The 23,099-nt window shown below is 41.5% G+C and overlaps 2 protein-coding genes across 3 annotated transcripts in view; both read left to right on the top strand.

The window, feature by feature from the left end:
* Positions 1 to 18,863, top strand: part of arhgef1b (Rho guanine nucleotide exchange factor (GEF) 1b) — a 39,911-nt gene extending 21,048 nt beyond the window's left edge. The window contains exons 7-31 of one of the 2 annotated variants that reach the window (XM_061081912.1): positions 318 to 458; positions 2,697 to 2,726; positions 3,535 to 3,646; positions 3,835 to 3,910; positions 4,138 to 4,167; positions 4,584 to 4,781; positions 5,333 to 5,483; positions 7,270 to 7,428; positions 8,785 to 8,975; positions 9,065 to 9,211; positions 9,534 to 9,616; positions 9,940 to 10,065; positions 10,201 to 10,315; positions 11,030 to 11,130; positions 11,305 to 11,379; positions 11,465 to 11,540; positions 12,126 to 12,293; positions 12,387 to 12,474; positions 12,564 to 12,671; positions 12,818 to 12,870; positions 12,981 to 13,124; positions 13,245 to 13,364; positions 14,177 to 14,361; positions 14,785 to 14,889; positions 15,752 to 18,863. In XM_061081912.1, the coding sequence (XP_060937895.1) occupies positions 318 to 458; positions 2,697 to 2,726; positions 3,535 to 3,646; positions 3,835 to 3,910; positions 4,138 to 4,167; positions 4,584 to 4,781; positions 5,333 to 5,483; positions 7,270 to 7,428; positions 8,785 to 8,975; positions 9,065 to 9,211; positions 9,534 to 9,616; positions 9,940 to 10,065; positions 10,201 to 10,315; positions 11,030 to 11,130; positions 11,305 to 11,379; positions 11,465 to 11,540; positions 12,126 to 12,293; positions 12,387 to 12,474; positions 12,564 to 12,671; positions 12,818 to 12,870; positions 12,981 to 13,124; positions 13,245 to 13,364; positions 14,177 to 14,361; positions 14,785 to 14,856 (2,749 nt within the window). In that variant the 3' untranslated portion in view covers positions 14,857 to 14,889; positions 15,752 to 18,863. The remainder of the gene's footprint in view (positions 1 to 317; positions 459 to 2,696; positions 2,727 to 3,534; positions 3,647 to 3,834; positions 3,911 to 4,137; positions 4,168 to 4,583; positions 4,782 to 5,332; positions 5,484 to 7,269; positions 7,429 to 8,784; positions 8,976 to 9,064; positions 9,212 to 9,533; positions 9,617 to 9,939; positions 10,066 to 10,200; positions 10,316 to 11,029; positions 11,131 to 11,304; positions 11,380 to 11,464; positions 11,541 to 12,125; positions 12,294 to 12,386; positions 12,475 to 12,563; positions 12,672 to 12,817; positions 12,871 to 12,980; positions 13,125 to 13,244; positions 13,365 to 14,176; positions 14,362 to 14,784; positions 14,890 to 15,751) is intronic. The other variant, XM_061081911.1, reaches the window with a different exon arrangement.
* A 376-nt stretch (positions 18,864 to 19,239) lies between these two features.
* On the top strand, positions 19,240 to 22,553 carry cd79a (CD79a molecule, immunoglobulin-associated alpha). The gene is made up of 5 exons (XM_061081675.1): positions 19,240 to 19,357; positions 19,751 to 20,068; positions 20,984 to 21,099; positions 21,334 to 21,396; positions 21,596 to 22,553. Exons 1-5 carry the CDS (start codon positions 19,318 to 19,320, stop codon positions 21,719 to 21,721), a joined length of 663 nt encoding a protein of 220 aa, XP_060937658.1. The 5' UTR covers positions 19,240 to 19,317; the 3' UTR covers positions 21,722 to 22,553.
* Positions 22,554 to 23,099: the final 546 nt, after the last annotated feature.

Genomic DNA, 23,099 nt, shown 5'->3' with positions numbered 1-23,099 from the left:
CGAGAGAGAGGATTGTGAAAAAAGAGTTAAAATTTAAATTAGAGGAATTTATCCCAAAGAAACCTACCTTTGAATTTTCAAATTTGACAAATAACAATAATTTAATCATAATGCTAACATTATCAAAGGCATTGCTTTCTTTTACTCTGTCAGAATTTACATTTTTATCCAAACGGCACCAAGAACCTGCTCGTGTGCAAAGCTGATGCAAATATCTATGACTCTCCATCCGCATCTACGTGTCTGCTCACTTGATTCTATGCTGGATAGATATTATTTTCATTAATGTGTCCAATTTTTGCCTTTGTGCTGCACAGGCAGAAGAGGATGATGGGTATGACCCCCAACGAGGCCGAGCTGATCGATGTGGATAACCACTATCCCACCGACCGCATCCCGATGGAGATGAAGGAGAAGTCTGTGGCCGAGAACCTGCTGGAAAAGATGTCTGAGACACAGTGAGTGCTCCTCCCTACTTTTCACGGCAGTGTTAAATAATCCATACAAAAAAATAAGCAACTACCATAAATATGTGGATGTTTGATTCAAATTCAAATGTGACAGTCACTAGTTACAATCCTGTCAAATACACTGCTAATAGATGAACAATTTTGTATTTGGGGAAACACAATAATCCAAACAACAATATAATATAAATCTTTTGAATTTGGGTTTTGGGTTGGATGACGTTTGCTCAATGTTTTTGTGCCTGGAGCTGAAACCAAAGCAACTGACGTTAACTGGTATGGCATTTGAAGCACACACTTACCAACAGAAATAAAATTCTCAGACATGAAGTTAATAGAATTAAGACTTGCTTTACATCATGAAATAATCCAAGACTCCCTCAAAGTTGAGCAACAGAGCCCTTTTCTACCAGAAGGTTTTAGGAGCTTTGGAACCAGAGGAGGTAAACTCGGAGCTGGAACTCTGTTTTGAACATTTCTGTTTGCATTCTCATCCCCTAAAATCTGTGAATACCAGCCCCATTTGACAGATGACAGAAAAAATTAAATAAAATGCAATTTCCACACATGAGGAAACAACAACACAGCTGTCATGACAACATTGTTAAAAGAAAACTTTGAAACAGTGATTGCACAGCGGAAAATAGTCTATTCCCCAAACATGCTGCTCTATGTTTTAAATTGGACCATGACTGGGCCGTCAAAACCGTTTCAAATCAGATCTCTTCCCTCTAAAGTTGGCACTTGGCTTCCTACAAGGCTCCACAGTAGGCACAGTCAATATCGGCCATGCACATAACCAATGTAATACAAGACACAGAGACAAATACAGCAGGAGATGGAGAAAATCAAGCCTACTGGACGACAGAGCCCGAATGATTGGAAGAGGGCACAATTGAGCACGAAGGAAGTGAAGAGGCCAAGAGGAAAAGATGGAGTCAGCAGTGCCACGCTGGCAGGAAGGCTCTCCCCTGACATTCTGCCAACCGGAGGGAGGAGGGAAGGGTGGAGGGGAGACACATCGGAAGAGAGAAGGGGAGAGAAAGGGCCAGAGGGGTTATAGAGGCTGGGTAGTTCCTGCCCTGGACACAGTTAAAGAAAGAAAGCAAGAGATCTAGGGGAAAGTTAATCTATCCTTGACCCCGTGGCCAACTGCAATGTGTTATCCTCAACGAGAAGCGAGTCAGACAGAGAGGGAGAAGAGGCCAGGGAGAGGGCACAACACTGTCTGACTTCATCTTGTCAGAAGAGGGGGAAGAAGTGAACACAAACCAAAAGGAGGTGCGTCTCGATAAAGAAACACTCGTCCTCTGGATTTAATCACGCTGTCTGTTGTGAAGACAGAGAAAGTCCACAAGGCCGACTTTATTAAAGACACTTTAATTCAGCTTTTGGCTCTTTTTTTTATTTGACCATCACACAGTCAGCTCTTTATCGCCGTAGCAACAAACGTTTCATTCAGTTCGCTCCATTCATTCACCCCCGACAATCATCTCTCTATTCCCCCTCGCTCTGACATACTCCCACACTCCTGCACTCAGTCACCCCCGAAGCACCCCCTTCCTCACGAGACCACAACACAGTGACCTCGCCCCCGTCTGTCCCTCATTGGTCTCTCTGCAGACGAGAACAAGGCCACCGCACCGTTTGATTGGATAATGCCGGGGGAATCCTTGGGAAAACCCCTCCCACCCTTTATGTTCATAACAAAACATGAGTATCCAATTTCTACAGTCTTGCCTGCATGTTGCATCAGACAAAAACATGGTTAAATAGACACTTCCGCTGAGTTGGAGCGTTTTTTGGATTCCTTTTGCAGACAGTGAGCCAGAGCAGCCAGAGCAGATCGCCCCTTCTGACAGTCTGGAGACAATAGTTTGAAGTATTCGCAAATCTTTTTATATTTTAGCACAAGCAGAGGTGCATCTTTTGATGCATCTCTCACTTTTTTGATCTTTTTTTTGTTGCTTTTTTTTTATTCATTTTTTTTAAGAATATGTTCAATAGCATCTGCTCTGAACACAACAACATTACAGTCAGCTTTGAGTTGGATCAGAAAAAGCTTAGCCGCTACAGATTCCACCGGCCCAAAACACAGCTAATAATCAGTCGTGCAAGAGAAAGGAATAATGCTACTTAAGAGGAAGAGGTGAGCTTGATGCTGCACGAGAACGCCGCTTTTTATGTGTGCAGGAGCAACATCACTCACATCTGTCTCTTATCTTTCAGACCAACGATCGTCTCGGACGAGGAGAAATGGTGAGTGAAGTTTGCAACATTTGCATTAGTGTTATTTTTAAATGGGTGTTTGTATGCATGATGTCATTTGGTCTCTGCAAGTTTTTTTTCTAAGCTTGGGTGCGGTCAGACCACAACGTTTTTTGCATAGTCTTCAGTGCATCGAAGATTCACGATAACATGTCTTTCATTTATATATATATAGATGTATAGAAAAAAAACAGTTTCTCGTAAAGTGACTGCGGCGGATTCTGAACTTCTCTATTTCTTGATTTATGCTTTGCACATGAATTATTAAAAGCCGTCGTGCATGTCTTGGGTTTTTTACGCTTTTCTCCTTTGAGTCTTTTGTTTCAACTTCTTCAAGTTGAATTTTCACTGTATTCAGACAGTGTGCTCTGTGTAACTGTGCAGTGACTGGTGATAACAGACTTTTGTTGAACGCACACATCCCCAGAGGCTCCTCCTAACTCCTCATATTTCTCCTCTAGTCCACCCAACTCCAATTTACAAACTCCTCCCTCCTTTCTGGACATCTTCAATGATCCTCCTCCCTTTTCCCCTCCTTCCCTGCATCTATCCATCCTCCTATTATCCTCCCATTCACACATATTCACTTTGTCTCAGCATCACCATCTGTGACCTCAGAGAAAATAAACACTCTACTGCACATATAAGAATTTTCTTATAGATTAATTTAGCTCAAGCATCACCAGGAATGTATACGCTTTGATGTATTCCTGAAAAAGAATGTTAAACAAATGGCTACTAACACAACAAACCCTATCAGATATCGTTAATGAACACATTACTCTAACTTCTATTGCAGCCAATCCATCTTCTCAGCGGTCGCCTACTACATGAAGCACCTCGGGGTTAAAAACCGAGCCGTCGACAGTAAGAAGTCCAGAGGAGGCTTCTTCAGGAGGCAGCTGGTAAAGGTAAACACCCACTTTCCTGTTTGTTTAAGCAAATGAATTAATAAAACCGTGATCAGACAGGTCAATAAACGCCCTGCACTATGCCCTCATTAAATCTTGGTGGAGTAGTCGTTTTATTTCCACAGCCCATACACGTCTTTTTAATTTGACCTTCTGTCTCACCCGCTCCTGACTGTGTTGTTTTGCAGAGTAAGAAGGATGAGTCCACAAAGGGCAAGCCGAGGGGGGGGTTTCCTGGCATCCCCAGCTGGATTGCAGGCAACAGTATGTATTTGTTCACTCATTAGCCCCATTTTCAAAATTCTGACTGATTTTTTTTTTATTAATTGCGATCTGAAAATGTATGTAGGCTATTAACTAAATATTTGTAACAATGTATTTTTGTGATATTTCAATATAAGTACTGTGAAGTATCTTTACATATTGATGTCTATAAACATAAACAGTCTGGATATGAGAACATTGTGTCCTGCACTCTTTTCCTGTTACAGCTGAGGTCAAACCTAAAATGGAGGCTGAAGGTACAAATCGCCCAGAGTTCCCATCTTCTTTTTCACCTGTAGAATGGTCACATCCTTACTAATCAACCCATAAGCATGTCTGCATGTTCCAAGTCAAACCAGGAGGGGGTGTGGGTGGGGCCCTGTTAAGTTGATACTAAGTTTCATGGTGGTTGTTTGAAGAATTAATTGCAGTTTAGAATCAGCAGAAAACCTCATTCACTGCACATTTAATTCACGCACAGGTGGTGATTGTTCCCTGGTACCAAACTAACCCTCATGTTTACTGCACAGGCCCTGATTGCATCATACTCATCTCGTCTGTTTGTCCGTCTCACACGATCTCTTGTCTCTCTCACTCACTGAAGTGGTTTTTTTTCTGCATCTGCGTCGTCTGTAGCTCTTCTAATCTTTCTCGTATTCTTCCCATTCTTCAGCTGAAAAGGATAAAGTGAATCAGGAGCGTAAGGGTCCAGCTCCCGGCAGAGGCTCCGTGACCGAAGCCGCAGTCCTTTCCCTCCCCAGGAAGTCGGGTTCCAGTGGAAGCACTGCGTCCGTACCTGGACTCGAAGTCGGTGACGGCTCAGGCGGCAACATCAGCACCGCCAACAGCCCAGATTCTTCTCACAGCGATGGCAAGTCTTTACTGTGGAGTGTGTCACTGGAGTTTTCCAGCAATTAATTATTGGTGTTGACTTATATTACACTTTTGTTGATAATCTCAATCGGCAACAGTTTCATTTTAGTTTCTGCTTCTTCGCTGTGAGCTGTACTTTGTTTAGTTTTCAGTTTAAAGTGTCAATATGATAATGAGGGAGAATATTCTTTCAATTTAAGTGAAATTAAAAGTATTTAATGAATAATATACAAAGTGTAAATATAAAAGCAGGACATGTGGATAATGGTTGCTTTTTAAAAATGTATTTGTTTATAACTTTCAAACTAAAAATGTAATATCAGCATTTTCAGTGAGAAGCATCATTATTTTCTTGTGTAAAATTATATCAATTATTCCACCCTCGTGGGAATATCTTGTAAAAAAAAAAAAAAAAGAGATTAACTTAATCACTATGTTATTGTTGAAGAGATATACTGTATAATTGCTAATTTACTGGATGAAAGACTCATATAATTGCAGTACATAACCCCCTCATTTGTTCTCTTCCATCCTTTTCTAATCCTTCAGGCCTCTCAAGCAATCGCTTAGAGCCTCCGACCCTGGTGTGTACGCCTACAGGGTCGGATCTGTCCCCCATCGGACTCGGGGGTGGGTTGACCATTGGGGAGCCCGTCTCTCCCAGCGACACTCCCACAGAGGAGAATGTGGAGAAAGACAGGTGAGGAGGATGGTAATGAAGAGCGCAGCATCTAGGGTGTCTCATTATAACCGCAGTGCAGTGACTCAATAAGAGATTATAAGCAATTACAGGATTAGAGATTGTAATCATATCATAATTAGATTGTATGGGAGGTGTTCAGTGTATAGAGCCAACAAGCGAGGGAGGGGAACGAGGGAAGCTGAACGTGTGTGGAGTGCTCAGGCTGAGGGAGCGTGGTAAGGCTTCCCCAGCAGTCTGTCCCTGCCTTGTGCAAGCTTTTGTCTCGCTGCCCGTTGCTCGCTAGCTAACAGAGCCTGCAGTTTTGAGGAGGACTCCCACCAGGTGAACCCGGACCCGGTCTCCCCCTCCAGCCCTTTGCCTTCCCTCTCCCTCATGCCCTTTCCTTTCTTTCTCCCTCACAAAGTCACACGCACTCTCCTCCTAATACCGGTCTGTCCCACTTGTCTTCTTCCATGTGTCCTGTTGTGCATCTCCTTATGTTGACTACAGAGCTTCATTTCAGTTTCTGTTGCATTTAGATTTTATCTGTGCAATTCTTGTGTGTTTTTTTATGGTATCGTGGGAACACACGATTTCTTGTAAGCCAAGACATTTATAGATGTTGCGGTTATGCAGCACTGATTACATATGACAAACCTTTTGTCTAGTTCTTTCAAAATTTAAGAAAACAAGCAGATGTTTTATCTATTTTATCCACTAATTCAGTTATTTAGTTCATTATTGGTATATTCCATTCCATATAGATAGTTTTTGTCTTTTGTCCCATGTGCTTTTCAAGGTGTCTGCATCTGTTTTTGCCAGGGCCCGTCCTTTGTCCCGCTTGTCTCCACAGTGTGTGTGCGGTTACATGTTGTGTCAGGGGCTTTGGCATCATATCTACTCAGGTGTTGGAGAATCATATGTGGGGGGTGTGCGTTTGCATTGTTGTGGTTGTTTCTCTGGCTTTACAATAGTTGCATAAAGGTGGGTGTGTAACAATGTGGTGTCCCCATGTTTTTGCAGACGGATGACAAGGTGGGTGTCAGCGCCTTGACAGAAACATGGACATGCTTCAGGCCTTAGACTGATCCAGACATAAACACACATACACACACACACACACCTGGGTACAGACTACACATGGATACACAAACATGACACAAACACACTGCTAAGGCTAAGTATTTTAACACGCTTGTGAAGGAAATGGAAGTAGCTTGATGTGTTGAGATCAGTTGTACTATATTGTTTAGTGGATGTGGAAGCATGTTGTGTGAAGTTGGAGATTTATTAGACTTTTATTCAAGTTCCTTTTGGTTCCACACAGAATGCAGCGTAGAAGCAATACAGGACTACTTTCTTAACATATGTTTCACTGTCTAACTAATATATGCATGTCACATATCATGCATATTTGCCTGCCACTCATTTTGTTTCTTTTTTATCTTTTGTTTATGTGATTTTTCTTTCTACCTTTTTGGGGTAAATCCTCTACTAATGTACCTCAACTTATTTTTCTTCCTCTTCATGATTAATATAAATCCCTGTCTTCATTGGCTGCATATGGCTTGGATTCTTTCTCTTCTACTTTCCTTCTCCTCGGGAATCTCTTCTTTTTTCCCTCCTTCTACACCTGTGTTCCTATTTCCCTTTGTCCCCCTTTTTCTTTTTTTCTGATCCATCTGTCCGTTTTTGGACTTTTTCCCTCCTTCGTTTTCTATCCCACTTCCCTCCAATCTGTACCTATCTATTTCTCACCCCCCACCCCCACCCCACCATCCTCTCCCACCTTCCCTCCCTACAGTAGGAAAGTGGCTCGTAGCGAGAGTGCTCGCGTGGACCGGCACTCATCCCGTCGCCGTGGCTCTTCCCGGGCCAAACAGTCCCGCTCCCGTAGTGATGTGGACCTCCAGCCGCCTTCCTCCACAACATCACCTGCTCCGCTCACTCCCCAGCACCATCCGTAAGATGGACAAACCCCCCCTCTTAAAGCCTGTGGCTGGAGAGGTGCACCAAAGGGACAGACAGGATGCCACAACCTGAAATCCGTCCCAGAATCAGTGCATTAATCCTGAAATAACGTGAAAGCTTTTAATACAAGATGACTGGATGAGAATATTATTGATGGATCAAATGTACCTGGCTCATTCAGAACTATCAGTTTGAGGCACATTTGAATAAGTGGCAGTTAATGTGGATTAGGTATTTCTAAAAGGGCACACGTCTGTTGTCTCCTGTGAAATGAATTAATCTGGCCGACAGATTCACTGACTCGGCTGCTGTGGCCGACAGGGTGTGAGTAATAGTCACACTCTCATTCTCAGTGCGGGGGTCAGACACTTGCCTCTTTGGGGGAATGTTTATTGACCATTTGGTAAACACAAAGTGCAGCTGTTTATTGAGGTTTTACTGATGGTTGTTTGACTGTAAATGTCAAGACTCCCGGGGAAACATCTTTTAAACAGTAAAGGATTCTGAGTCACCTTCAGTTCATTTAGATATTTAACTACTTTTATCTCTTTATTTTTTCTGCTCAGTATTTTTTATCGTGTGGTTTAATGTTAATTGACTTTTCTACTTTTCAATTCAATCCTAGTTTAGCACAAGTTTCACTTCGATTGAACCTTTGCTTGTTAATTGTCATTGTAAGCTCTCAGTAGCCAGAAGATTAGTAGCAACCAGTAATGTAAGGTTCTAAACTGCAGAAATAAGTCAATGATATTAGTATAAAGCTCATCTACTAGATTCCTGATAGAATTTCCAATGTTATAGCAACACTATGCAACTTTTTTACCTGAAAATAGCCTCTTCTAGATTAGTTTGACGGTACACTGACTTGAAAAAGGGGGAGAATGGAGCCTCTTTTATTCTCAATCCTCACCCTGACTGTCTGTTCTTGCTCTAGGTATGTGGGTATGATCTCCTGCAAGAATAGTCACAGCTTAAATCACCGGAATCAGGCCCAGCCCAGGTTTAAGAGTACTACTGAACTGTAGATCAGTTAAAATATAAGATTTAGAAGTCATTAAAAAAGAATCCAGGAATTATTGGTATTATCCACAGTTTAGTTTCAGTTCAGTGAGTGGTCGTACAAAGTCAGAGCATGGATCCTCATCTATCCTCTATTGAAGACCACTTAATCACCACATGTGGCTGCAGAGGGCGCTGTTGATCAGTAAAAAAATTACATAGTGTTGCTTTAATACATCTCTGGGGTATATTTAGAAGTACAGCCAGTGTTCTCCACCTGGATCAATACTGGTTAAAGCTGTAATTACCAATCTAAAATAATTATTTTTCCGCTTCCTTCTTTCTTCAGTTTCGATGGACCACTTTTACTTCCTGAAGGGCCTGGCCACTCCCCAACCAGCCCCACCCCGCAGCTGGAGGAGGTGGAGCCGCGCCTCCTGGAATTTGAGCTTGACCCTACCAACTGGAGGGAGGAGGCCTCCCCCGAGGGTCTGTCCAAACTTAGCAAGAAGGAGACCAAGAGGCAGGAGGTCATCAACGGTGAGGAGAGGAGAGATGAAGCAAACAAAATGTGCAGAGAAATTGAGGATCTTTATAACATTGCTCATTCCGTACCATCTCCCTCTCAGAGTTGTTTGCGACGGAGCACGCCCATGTGCGAATGCTAAGCGTTCTTCAGATGGTTTTCTCGAAGCCTCTGGAGAGAGAGGAGCTCCTGAGCTCCACTGAGCTGGCCACCATCTTCCCCAACTTGGACGAGATCATTGAAATGCACTGTGAGTGCTGCTGCAATATTATATATCCTCTCAGAGTCAGACACATGAAGGTTGCACTCACACAACATTACTACCCTTGAAATTTGTACAAGCTGCTGTGATAAAGTTAAATGCACAAACCAGTCTCATTTGAACACACAGTGAAGGATCTGATAGAAAATGATATATGTATTAATTACATCAATGACATTTTTTGTCACAGGCCACGGAGAGAGCTCAGCTATTCAGTCCTTTTGGTAGATCGGTTACATATGAGTTGTTGTTGCTGTATTTTAAAATTGAATTGTGTATTTGTTTGTCCCGTCTTTGGCTGTGAATCCAGATAACTTTTATGAGAGCCTGAAAAAACTGCGTTTGGACGACAACTTCATAATCAAATCCATCAGCACCACAGTGCTCAACAGGGTGAGTCATCATAATCTGTCTGTTTATATCATCTTTACTCTTCTGTCTCTGTGTTTGTGTTGGCTTCTAGGAAGACTCTGTGCTGACAGTTTAATTCACAACTTGATTTGACAGTAATTGTGCCAAATACTAGAAGCTATTTTCTCTATGGAAGTAAAATATTGGCTGGAACAGCGATACAATTATCTTAGTTGTCAGCGTTTACTCGCTTTCTCTTCCAGCTCTCTTCCTCTGCCCATCTCTATTCCGCTCGTTCTTTACTCCTGGCACGATACGGTGACTGACTGTCGTGTTTTGTGTGTATGTGTTTGTGAATGTGCCAGTTTGGTGGTACAGAGGGGGAGTGGTTCCAGAAGTTGACATCTCGGTTCTGCAGTCACCAGTCGTGGGCCTTGGACCAGATCAAGAGCAGGCAGAAAAAAGAGACTCGCTTCAACTCCTTCATACAGGTAACCCAGACTCTGACTGTTAATTCCTAAAAGCTTAAAACACATGGATGCACCCACAGATGCAGGAACACGGAGGAAGCTCACGAGTGACACATGTTCTTATTCTGACCGTCTGTGTGTGTGTTTTGATCCTAGGAGGCAGAGAGCAAGCCTCAGTGCCGCAGGCTTCAACTCAAGGACATCATTCCTATAGAGATGCAGAGACTGACCAAGTACCCATTACTTCTGGAGAATATTGCCAAGAACACAGGTGTGTGTTTGTTTTTGTGTGTGATTTAGATCGGTTACCATGTTGTGTTTTCAGTGTAAACAGGTGACTTAACTACGTTAATCATTCAAATGTGTGTAGAGGTGGCCTAAATAGACAAAATCCCTTAATTTTATTTTATATAATGATATTAAACATAGATTCTTTTTGAGAAATACAAGAAAGCTGATTGTTATATTGTATTTGTTATTTCAGCAATTTAAATAACATATGACTCTTTTTCAACTATGTTTAACTATTTGAAACAATATATATGTCAGTAGATTTTAACTTATAAAAATTCCTTAAAGAATCTTGAACAACGAAAACATTTCCATTATTTTATGGTACAGACATATTTGTTTAATCTTATTGCCAAACGCTGAATTTGAAAATGTTGTATTTCTTCTATGACTGGCTCAAAAAGACAACTTCCGTGTTCAGGGTCCTTTTGAAGAGCAAATTACATATTCGTAGGTCAAAATACAAAATATTTGGTTGATCATTCTTCTAAATCCTAGATGCCAGTCTGAATCAGAACACAGGATAAATGTGAACAGTATTTGCAGCACTTACGTCAACTCACAGGCAGAACATTTGAACAATCGATTCCTGCCTGTCCCAGATCCTCGTGTACATTCGTGATTTATGGCTTTTGTTTGGGCTCTGCTGTGAGCGCTCCTGTTTTCCTCAACTCTGTTTTCTGTCTCTCCACAGAGGACCTGACGGAGAAGGAGAGGATCCAGCAGAGCGCAGAGTGCTGCAGAAAGATCCTCAACCATGTCAATGAGGAGGTCAAAGTGATGGAGAACCTATTTGTGAGAAACACACAATCCATCACTCAACACGCGGTTAGGCAGTGATTGAGCACCAATTGGAGTCCAGTAAATTCATTTTGAGGCCTGAAGGTCTCTGGCTGTTAAGACAACTTCTCCTTCAGAGCTGTGCTGTCCGTCCTCTTTCTGACCCCTCGTCTTTGTCTCTGTTCTCAGGCTTTGAAGGACTATCAGCGTAGATTGGACACGTCAGGGCTCAAACCAAGTAACGAGCTTTACACAGAATATAAGGTGTGGGTCTCTTTCAGCAAAAGTTTTGTCATTATCCTACAGTTGTGTCGCATTTCTTTCATTGCGCTCCCTCTGACGTCTCTAGAACATCGACCTGACTCAGAAGAAGATGCTTTACGAGGGTCCTCTGACCTGGAAAGTCACAAAAGAGAAGGGAATTGGTAAATACATATACGTGTGTGTGCGTGTCTGCAATAGCCTGGTATTATTCTTGCCATACTTTGTCAGCAATGCTGCAGTAACAAAGACAACAAACATTTCACAGCCTATAAAAATTGCAGAACCTTTTTGATAAATGAATTATGACAAGCCTACTTTAATATTTATTGCAGTTATTTATATATAAAAAGATACACTTGATCTGTTTCAAAAAGGCAAATATGACTCTGAACAATGGTCTACCTCTGGGATTTTCAGAAAATTATTATGAAAAGTTCTGGAAAAGAGAATAATTTGCAATTCAATACAATTCAACTTCATATTTCTATGTAATAAATATAAATAAATGCAGCCGCTCGAAGCTCAGATAAACAGATGCACTTACAATAGATCGAGGAAGAATGTGAAACTACTTTCGATCACAAAATTAAAATCATGAACTATAAACTACATTTTAAAATTGTAACTGTGATGAAGCCTTAATATAAAATATATCTATGAGGAATTCAAAAAATCAATACCAGAGAACCCGCCTATCTCACTCTTTTCACCTCTCTTCGTCTGCCGTCTCTCTCTTTGCGTCTCAGAGGTGCAGTGTGTGCTGCTCGGCGACCTGCTGGTGCTCCTCCAGAGGCAGGACGACAAGATGGTCCTCAAATGCCAGAGCAAGAGCAACATCGCCGTGCAGGAGGGCAAGCAGATGCTGAGCCCCATCATCAAGCTCGACTCAGTCTTTCTCCGTGAGGTGGCCACAGGTTAGCGGCACGCAGCAGTAAATATCACACGGGTCACTTCCTTTGCGGGATCAGTGTCAGTCAGCCTCGTGTTTGTTTTTCCTGTTCTGACAGATCGAAAGGCCTTCTACGTGATATTCACCTGGGAGAGCGGTGCTCAGATCTATGAACTGGTGGCTCAGTCTGTCGGAGAGATGAGGACGTGAGTGTCATAGAAAGAAATACGCACACTAATCACTGTTGTTTCTGCAGGGAAATCACAGAATGAATTTTATTTGTGTGTTTTTTTAGCTGGACCGATGTGATAAAGACAGCAGTGGATGATCTGAAGAAGAGCGGAGCACCCATGAGGTTGAATCTGCCTCAAGGAAGTGGAGGAGCTCCCTTCAGTCCCTCCACGTATGTATCAATGTGTGTGTGTGTGTGTGTGTGTGTGTGTGTGTGTGTGTGTTTACACGTCTGTGGAGAGCAAGATATTTTCATCGGCCGCCAAAGTTCGCCCATCTCAGAATATCTCATTTCTTTTCTCATTTTCTCTCGGTCAGGCTGACTGCCCCTCTGAGCCCGACGGAGAATGGAGGTTTGAAAAGCAGCAGTGGTGAGAGCGCAGAGCTTTATCAGCTGAACACTTAATAAACAGCACAAATTTGTTATTCTAACACATTTCTGATAGCTGTCGGCAAAGTTAAGCCTCGTGTCTGTCTGCAGATCGAGATAAGGACAGCCTGACGGATGACAAGTCCTCAGACCCCAGGCACAGGCTGATTGATTTCCTGTCAGACGAAGGCTTTGACTTGATAGGCCACTCCAACAGTGATCAGGAGAAGGTTGCCAACAGTGCTTTGGATGAAGGTGAATGAGAGTCTTCCTCACACTTTTACGAGTTTATTATGTTTGTTTCTCTTATCTTTCCTTGCGTTCCTTTTAGCTTATCTGTTCTAATGCCACCACTGCATCTGTCTCATCTGTTAGTCATGTCGCTGAAAAGGCTACTGGTCGGCAGCATCAGTCTGTCAGAGGACTCGCAGCCTGAGGAGGAAAACGGAGAGGAGCCTTCGCCCAGTCCAGAAGTGGAGAGCTGTCAATCAACAGGTGGGTCGCTGGGTTTTTAAAAGGAACAGTTTGACACTGTGTTGTTTGCTTTGCAGCCGAGAAGATCGACACTATGCTCTCATGTTACAATTCTTAAAAATGTAAATGTCTAAACACAAGTAGACCTCTGATACATTAACTTGAAACATACTTTATCCAAAACTTTCCAACTTCAAATGAATAAAACTTGAATACTTCACCTCATCTGTGAACAAGTCGTGATATCCCATGATCCTGCGCTGCTTCACCATGTCATCAAACTAGGTCTTTTGTTATCGTTATGATTGAGAGACCCCCAGCGACCTAAATTACATATTGTATGTTTAAATAAAGGAGTCAGCAAACATGGTATTACTGTTTTAAACTGTGAAACTGTTGCTGCTTCCAGTCTCTCTTAGCTTTTGCTTCATATTTAACAAAAAACGATTGTTGAAAAGAAGATATATTTCCAAAAATGTCCCTTTAAACGTCATGTTTTACTTTGGCAGCACCTTCAGCTGTGTAACTTCTCGGCCTTGAAGTCCAAATATTTTTGATCGTCTTTATAATTGCTCCAGTGCTTCGTGATTGGAAAACCCAGGGTCAATAATTAGTGTAACAACAGAATCCATTTTCTTCTTGTTTATGCTTCATGTAGGATTTTTAGACCCATTTCTAAAATGGCTGTTCAGACAAGTTCATCAATCTTGATTTAAATTGATCGAGTTAAATTGTGACGAGAAACCTTTACAAGTCAAGAATTTGCAAGTGTTGAATATTACTCATATTGGTCAGACTCCAGATACATTTTAATCAAGTGTCTCTGTCTATAGAAAAGAACCAGACAACAGAGAGAGGAGCAGAAGAGGAGAACGGTGAGAATCCTGAAAGAGAAAATGCGGAGACGAAAGGAGAGGACGAGAGGAGCATAAGCGCGCCGCTGGTGTTGTCCCAGGAGAGGATGGAGGAAGTGTGCAGGAGGCTCCACAGTTTGGAGGAACATCTAAAGAGATTACAGGTGAGAACAGACAGAGAGAGAGTATATAGGAAAAGTGTGAGCAGGTAGTGCGACAGGGGCAGATAAAGATGAGGCACATAACAAAAGATGGAAGCTGCAAAAAAGACGGAGTTGGTGATGGAGGATTTCACTGAAGATAACTTGAGTAAGGAGCAAGCCGTGATGTACTCGAGACAAATGGGGCCAAAATGGCAGCAAAGAGAAACTAGGGAGTCGAAAACCATTTAACCACTGCTGTTATTGCTCGGGCGAAAATTGCATTGTGAAATTGGACTTCTCTGAAATGGCTATTATGTCCAGCGCCTGCAATGGGATGTGTCACAGAGACAGCAAGGTCGACAAAGAGAGGATGTTAAGAGGATGGTGTGTGTGCGTGTGTGCGTGCGTGCGAGTCCTTGATGATATTGATTTTGTGTGTTGCAGACTGTTGAGGAGCAGCACGACCGCTTGCAGGAGGCTCTTTCCAGGTTCTCGCTGGAGGGAGGTAACTTCTAGCGAGACACCATCACGCCACCTGCTGGCCACTAGGTGAGACCACTGAGATGTGTTTAATTTGATGCTTGTGATTTTCAGTATTTCGTTAAGTATCGTCATTCGTCCTCAAGTGCATAGGATTGATTTTAGAAGTGAGACGATATAAGATGTCTTTTTAACAAAATAATCATTTAATTTGAAGCTATTTTCTTGGATCAGCATAGCCAATAAAAATGACAATGACATTGGTCAAAAATATCTCCATTTAACTATCATTATTATCACAAAGCAGCGCATAAAGTAAATTGAAATCAACCTCATAGAAAGCAGATAAATAAACAACAATAAAATAAGATAAAGGGATGAAATATGCAAAAATAACAAATATAATGTATTTTAACTAAACATCTAATTAACCATCTTAAAAAATCTGGTTTGATTTATTAAGGAGAATTTGCACACAATTTTTTTTAGCACTATGCATATCTGCAGACTTCTTATTGGGAAGCATTTGGCCCAAACAACCTCCATAAATAAGATAAGGCAGCTTGAGTGTAGCCTGGGAGGCAAAGCTCAGCCAGAAAAGTCTTCCAACTCACTTGCTACTGATAAAGCTTAATTGCTCTGAGCTCAGGGTAACGATTGTAGGTCGCCTACATGAGCAAATCAACCTTTTTATCAACTCTTTTCTCCTCCCAGCGTTGTCTGAAGAGACTGCTTGGAAGAGATCTTAGGGAATAAATCAAATCCAAATCATAAAGGGAAAGAAAGGAATAGGAAAATCAGATTTTGAGAAGTGATGGGGACACGCCTCCACGATCCCAGTGGAAATTAAAGCCTTGTCATCGTCCCTCTTTTTAGACTTTACATGTAATTGCAAAGCTCATCTTTTCCCCCCATCTTTTGTTCTCTCTAGATTTTTACTGGTGCTGGTTTGGAGTGCAAGAGTGACTTTTCAAAGGCTTTCCTGGAAATTCCAAAACTTTCAGAAGTCATGCCTGGACCCACGCTGCCTTATTTGCTTGTGTCCCAGCTGTTTACGGCCGAGCGGGAAGTTTTCTGCCTGATGAGAGGGGGAGGGGGGGGGCTCCGTGCTCTGTGCAGTGGTTCAATGGCAGAACATGGGAGGTGTGTGCATGTGTGTCTGTGTGTTTGCGTGCATGCTTGGTAGAGAGGTATACAAAGAGAAAACAAACAAAAAAAAAAAAAGACATCCTACTTTTGAGTGGGAAGCTGCATTTGCAGAGAGGGGTGCCAAAACAGAAGCAATACTCTGCCCTGAGAGAGGGACGCCCCCTGAGAAAATGTACAAATCACATTTTGCTGTAACACACATACGCACACAAAAGACACGCACGCTCCAAAAACAATTCACACTGATGCCAAAAGCAGATGTACGGTTCCTTGCCAATTTAGCTGCACCAGTTCGGACGCCTTACGGGGCCAATGCAACGTTTGAAGATGTATTGAAATACTACTGCTGATATATAGTGTTATTTCTACTCTATGCCAAAGTACCACAACGATGCACTTTCTCCTCTGATCAAATCAATTTGACACATTGTTTTCTGCTTGTGGGCTTCGTGTAGGACGCCCTCGTGCATGCCAGGACGTGTGTGTGTGTGTGTGTGTGTGTTAGAGTTTTTTAATTCAGGAGGTGTTTTTTTTAGAGGGTTCTTACTGTAATTAGGTCACAAATGCAAACATTTATGAATAGTGTCACTATCGGTAATCATGCTGTTAATAATGGAGACTTGTTTGTATGTATGTATCGCTTTTTTTTATTTTATTTTTATTTATTCTTTCTTCTGAGTCCTGTCGGGTCAGTGAGTCGCCTCGCCCGGGTAGAGCTGTTACAGCACCGGGCCCAAAAGACAAAGCAATGTGTCAGAGACGAGAGGAAACATAGGAAGGCAAACTGAGAATGTGTCACTAAAAGATGGAGAGAAGAGGAGAAGAGGGAGAGAGAGTTCAGAGGTGGTTTGTTGCTTTGGTTCATCTGAAACTAGCTGAGACGGTCAGGAGAAGACGTGTAGAAAACATGAGATTAGGATTTGCACTTACTGGACTGAAGAGGAATCTTGACACACGTTCACACACACACACACACATTTGTGACTTTTATAACGTTACGTTAATTTACAAAACACAACATTCTTCCCATGTAGCAATATTTGTATCGAAATTAAGCTCAGTCTTTGTATCTTATCCAGCAGATGATTGTAATTATGATCATGATGATATAATTTCGAAGCGGTGGCAGAACACAGGACCAAAGACGTGACAGAGCACCGTCGAGCCTCACACAAGCTGTAATCTTCTTAATGACATGTTTGATCTGTGTATTAGCCCGTCACTCTGCTGCCTCTCCCCCCCCCAACCTCAGCAGGTGAAGGGAGTTCAGAAGCACAAAGATGAACAAAGGATTGGTCGTCGGTTTTCCAATCTTTAATGTGTGTGTATGAGAATAATGAGAAATGATGCTTTTCGCTTCATGACCAAACTGAATCTGTACATCACAGAGTTCTTGCTCGAGTGAATGTCTTCACTTCAGCGTCTGTGTGTGTGTGTGTGTGTCAGTCAATGTGTAACTGTCACCAGCTGTTGTGTTTCTGTCCTGGAAACGAAACCCTGTCAACACCTCTGATGCTAAATTGAACACAAGGGACTTGATCCAGCAGCAGAAAGACGAGACGGTGAAGCCAGATGAAGACGCAAAGGAAACGCTGAGAGTCTGGAGGAAGGAGGACGACGACATTTTTTATTCCAACGCCGTCTTCTCTTTCCTGTGCTACGATTAACTTCCTGATTCGCCTCATCCATGTTGCCACAGCAACAAATCCTCCTGTGACCTCAGTATGAAATTGTGCAGATGATGGGGCCATTAGTCACTTGAGCATCACAAATTGGTGTTTGAACACATTACTGCCAGCTCTCCCTGTGTCTTCCTCTTAGAAATTGTATATAACTGATATTTTGAAGGAGAAAAATGCAGAGAAAGTATAAATTGGATACCCTCCCCCCCCACCTCCTTATTTTGTTCATTAAGCTTATTAGCGACATACACCTCTTGATAACACGCTCACCTCTTTTGATAGCATGGTCACCTTTTCCTACCGCACAGATCTTCCATACGATGTGTATTTCATTCGATGTACTTAAACGGGTCGGGGAGGTTTTTGTTACTGTTTTTTTTGTTTTGTTTTCATTGTTTTTGAAAGCATCTTATGTAAGTGTATATATATATATACTATGCATTTGGCTGTAACGGTGAGAGAGACAGGACCTGTCTGTAACGCTTCTATACGTGAGCAAATTGAACTACGATGCAAATGTTGTAACCATGGCGTCTCCGCTCTGCTTATGAGCGGAACCCATTTAAAGATAAGATCTCAAGCAGGGAGGTTTCTTTAACCGTTAAACCGCAGCAGTCGGCAGGTGGAACGACTTCGCTCTCCACCGGCCAAACGACTACTACAGGCACTTCTCGCTCTCTCTCTCCGCCTCCAATGATTTTCCTCATGTATTCGATATACAAATACCTAGATGTATAGAAAATGTATTTATAGAGTGGTGCCTTGTTCTGACGCTCAAACTGCTTGGTTCTCAAAGGGCTCTCGAGTCCACAAACACACTCACTGTCGCTCTGGTCAACTGTCTGAAAGACGATGAAAGACCAATTAGCGTTGAGGGATCATCCCAGGATTCTGATTGGTTGGTTGCAGGGTTTGGAGCCCGGCCTTTACATCACGCTGTGTTTGTGTCCGTCTCAATTACAGCGATGAGATCTGAGCCCTCCAGTGTTGCCTTGTACAGAAAAAGACACTGCTTCCTGTCATGCAGGCATCTGCCCGCTCGCCTATATATATATATATATATACAATGAATATGCAAGAACTATACTGTGTATTTGGGTTTTGATTTTTATTGTGCAAGAGGCTCTTTAATGATGTATACTTAAGGAAAATTGTGGTACGTTTGCTTTTTTTTAATTCTTAATGTTTTTAAATAAATTGGGGAAATAAAAACCTGTTTCGTCCTTTTATGTAGTTATGAGTCAGTTTTCATCTTATAAAATATATTCTCATGAGCTAATGGGATGATAAAGAATCGTTGGACTTCAATTAATATGTGTACATTTAAGGAAAGGTTTTATATAGTCTTATGTTGATTTTTTTAACCATATGCTATATCTCCCATATTCAATAATCAAAAACATACTCATGACATATCTAGGTCTTCAACAGATAGATATATTCTTATATGGAGATGTGTCCCTCAAAGATGTATGAACTTCCTGTATTTTTAAGACACATATAACTTATGTAAATGTGGGACGGTACAAATTCGTTCAAGTGTAAATCCTGAGTCGCAAACAGCAGAGACTCATAACAGCCACAGTGACGACCTGAGCAGTGTCTGAAACTTTTTTTTAAACCTGGATTAAATTAGTATTCTTAGATTAAATATTTGTTAAATAAAATGGGGATAGCAACAATCTTTGTTCTCTGCAGCTTTGCAGGTAAGTCTGATTAATTTTATTATGACACAAAAATATCTTGAACGTTCTCTTATTCGTGTGAAAGTGTTCATATTTTAATAGATGCAATTATGTTTTGGGAAAATATGGCAATTTCTACACTGTCAATAATTTCTTTAAATATATATGTTCTATATTAGTTTACATTTTTTACATTTTACTTATTTGAGTTCTGCTCCAGTGAACCTCATCTCCTGTCAGAGCAGATGGCTGCTGTCATGTTCTGTTTTCCTTTATCATGCTGTTCTATGTGGGTTTTTCAACATTGGAGACTTTCTATGTCCATTGTAAACAAAGAAATACAGGTTGTGCTGTTATGTTAAAAAACAGACTAATATTGGGTCATATTCACATGATGAGCACTTTCCTCCACAGTGGGTGTAGCTCCGAGTGGGGTCACGTTTGAGTCGGACGTGCCCTTCCTGGAAAAGGCCCTCTCTCAGGACGCTGACCTGGAGTGCTGCTACACCACCGAGGAGAGACACCCAAAATTTGTTTGGGTCAAAAGTTTTCACAATGTCAATGTTACCATCGGCCCCCACGCTGTGAATCGTTCAGGCCATGTGATTAAATCTGAGAAACATTGTAGCACCCTGAGCTTGACATCGGTCCAGTTGAATGACTCCGGCCTGTACCAGTGTCGGCTGAAAGGCAGTGAAGTCTCCTCTCATGGCACCTACCTGCATGTCTACAGTGAGTGATTTGTTTTACACTAACAGGAAAGATGGAGTCAAGTGAGCCCTAATCACTGCTAACACGTAATAAACCACAACTCTAAATGGATCATGTGAGTGGCGGCATCCTTCCATATCCAAGATTAGACCGAGTTGCAAACAGGCTAATGTGCAGAAACAGCAGCAAATGTGAAACAGCAGCTTAGCTCCTCTGAGGATCATTTGTGAAACAACCTGCATTAGTTCACAACACCACCATTAGCCCAACAATACGATCAGCTGTTTATTAATCTGGTTTAGATGTTAGACTGTGTACTTTATACTAAATAGTACAATTATATAAGAACAACACTCAGTCCTGTAATAAACCTCCAAGTCTGTTAAGAATCAGTTTGCCCAGAGTTTTTTAATATTCTTATTTTAGTTCCTCCACTAAGAAAGGTTATGTTTTCATCTTTGTTTGTCATTTAGCAGGATTACGCAAAAACTGCACGACAGATTTCCATAAATTTCAAATTTTTCACTTTCTTTAACATTGTGAGACGGAACGTTTTTCAACGTTTTCATTGATTTCTCAGAGAATAATTTGTGGCTGTTGATGAATGAGTTCAGACGTGTTTAGGGGACTGACTTTTCATGAGTGTGTGCAATTTGTTGTGGATCCAAATCAAAATCAGGATCTAATAAATTGTGTTGTGGTTAAATAAGGGAGGTGTTGGGCTTGGTGGAGATATACGCTCTACTGAGTGCCATTCCAGTTTTATATTATATTATAAACTTTAACTTAACTTTATACTCTTTTTTTTATGTGCATCAGCTTCCTGTTTTAAATGTGCACTCGTGCGTGCTAAAAAAACAAGCTGGTGCTCATATTAGAAAACCTAAAGACTGTTGCTCAGGTTGTTTGAGCTCTGAACCCTGCCTTTTCCCCCAGAACCACAGGAGAAGACACTGAACCTCAGAGAAAGCACCAAAAACAACATCCTGATTGTTGAGGGAGTCCTGCTCTTCCTGTGTGTGCTGTTGCCATCGGCCGCCCTTTTCTCCAAGGTCAGAAGATCACATTTCAAAATGATTGCCATGTGTCAGCTCCGGCCCGACCCGTGGAACATATGACGTCATAAAAGTTCCAACATTTCCCTATCGTGGCGTTCCATTATCACTTAGGACACCAGAAGTGATGATAATCAGTGACACAGCTCTACTTTGACCAGTCCCACCACCAGACTTTTACTGCACCATTACACAGATTTACCAACTTCTGTTTCCTCCCCCTCTCCACAGTCAATGAAACTCCATGAACTACAGAAGAAGAAGGCGCAGAGGGAAGAGGAAAACATATATCAGGTGAAGTTTGAAATGATTCACATTCTCTCTGAGTCATGTTCTGGCCGCTGTGTGAGAAATACCAGTGCAAGTAATTAAGCTAAAAACAAATCCAAAGATTTGAAGGAACATCTTATCTGATCTTCTCAATATGAATAGATTTGATTGTTTTGTTTTTCTCCGTTTATTTGATTTCAATCCTACTTATCTCACACACCAGGGGCTCAATCTGGACGACTGTTGCGACCAATACGATCAGATCGAGCGGTCCCAGGACCGTGGCCCGTACGAGGACGTGTGCAACATAATGGAGGAAGAGGAGGAGATCCAGCTGGAGAAACCCTGAGGGAAGAAAGGGGAGAGAAAGAGGAGGGGAAAGATGATATAGAAAGTGTGGAATCTATTTTCAGAGCTTTTTAAAAAAGATATAGCCTGCAGTTAAACTTATAACATCAAACAAGTATTATTATTAACAACAGATTTTTTAATCTGCTTTTGACCTCAGATATAAAAGTTGCTAATCAGAGCTTTTCATGTGGCACATGATCTGCCTCAGGGAAATAACCTTTACTCAACTTTAACACCAAAATGTACGAAAAGTACAAAAGAGTTTTAAGATCTACAATTTCATCACATCTGCTGCTGTCATGTGAGTAAAGGCTGCAGAACGGATTCTGAAGGAAGCTTGGGATGAGGTTGTTTTGTTTTATCAGCTTCTTTAATGTTTATAAAAAATATATGTAAGGTCTATATACATTAAACTCAATGCCTTAATTGGTTGAACTATATGGCCAAAAATGATCTAGGTAAAAGTTTTCATATCAGTTGATATTGATAATTATCACAATATATGTCACAATGTTATTTCTTGTAAGTTTAAAGTCTGATTTCTTCTTTATGGACAGAAAATAACAAACACTTGACAACAGCAAAACATTTGTACAAATCTGAAGTAGATCAATGATTGTGTCAGACGTCATGAGTTTGCAAAATGCAGAAACAACAAATCCTTACTTCCTGGACTTGTTGTATAGCTATAGATGAAAATCATATTGTATTAATTATTGATAGTTTTGTGTTCAGCTTATTCCATGCATTTTACTCCATGCATTTCCACATTGTATTTGCTTGTTGCTATTGCTGAGAGTGCTCAAAGAATAAAATTGTGTGAAAAAATATATGTTCTTAATTGAAACTTTTTATTTCATAACCCCCCCTTCCCCAATTTAGAGAAAACAAGGACAAATGACAGATGCATCAACATGCACCTGTAATGGTTTGGCACACATTCCAGTGAGTCATCGCAATTAATAGAAATATTAAAATCCATTATCGTAATTGGAGGAGCTACAGTTTCTTTTTTTAAAGCATCATAAGATTACAAATGAATGAATGGAGCCACAGAGGAGCTCTGAGTACAAACCAGACTCTTCACACTTGAGGAAACTCGCTCGTTTGGCTCAGACACACACAAACATCCCATCATCGTCATTTTCAGATGTTTAATTTTCAGTAAAAAAATAATAAACTCCTTTTAAAACTGCATGAAAAGCCATAAAAACCATAAAAGCACATGAGATCAGCTGACTGGACTCAAGCTGTGACCAGAGGCAAAAGGGGCGGGCGCTTGCTGGTGTTTTCTTGCGTCGCGATTGGCTGCCGGTCCGCTACGCCCCCGCCCATTGGCTGCGGTGTCCGGCGGGGGGCGTGGCCGGAGCGACCCC

Source organism: Limanda limanda, chromosome 11 (assembly GCF_963576545.1).
Source record: "Limanda limanda chromosome 11, fLimLim1.1, whole genome shotgun sequence".
Taxonomy (NCBI): Eukaryota; Metazoa; Chordata; class Actinopteri; order Pleuronectiformes; family Pleuronectidae; genus Limanda; species Limanda limanda.
This window is presented reverse-complemented; position numbering and strand designations above follow the sequence as displayed.

Excerpts from the sequence above, each read along its gene's own strand:
- cd79a (XM_061081675.1), top strand. The coding sequence starts at position 19,318 with ATGGGGATAGCAACAATCTTTGTTCTCTGCAGCTTTGCAG. Across the intron at positions 19,358-19,750 it reads TGTTCTCTGCAGCTTTGCAG|TGGGTGTAGCTCCGAGTGGG; the intron begins GTAAGTCTGATT and ends TTTCCTCCACAG. Across the intron at positions 20,069-20,983 it reads CACCTACCTGCATGTCTACA|AACCACAGGAGAAGACACTG; the intron begins GTGAGTGATTTG and ends CTTTTCCCCCAG.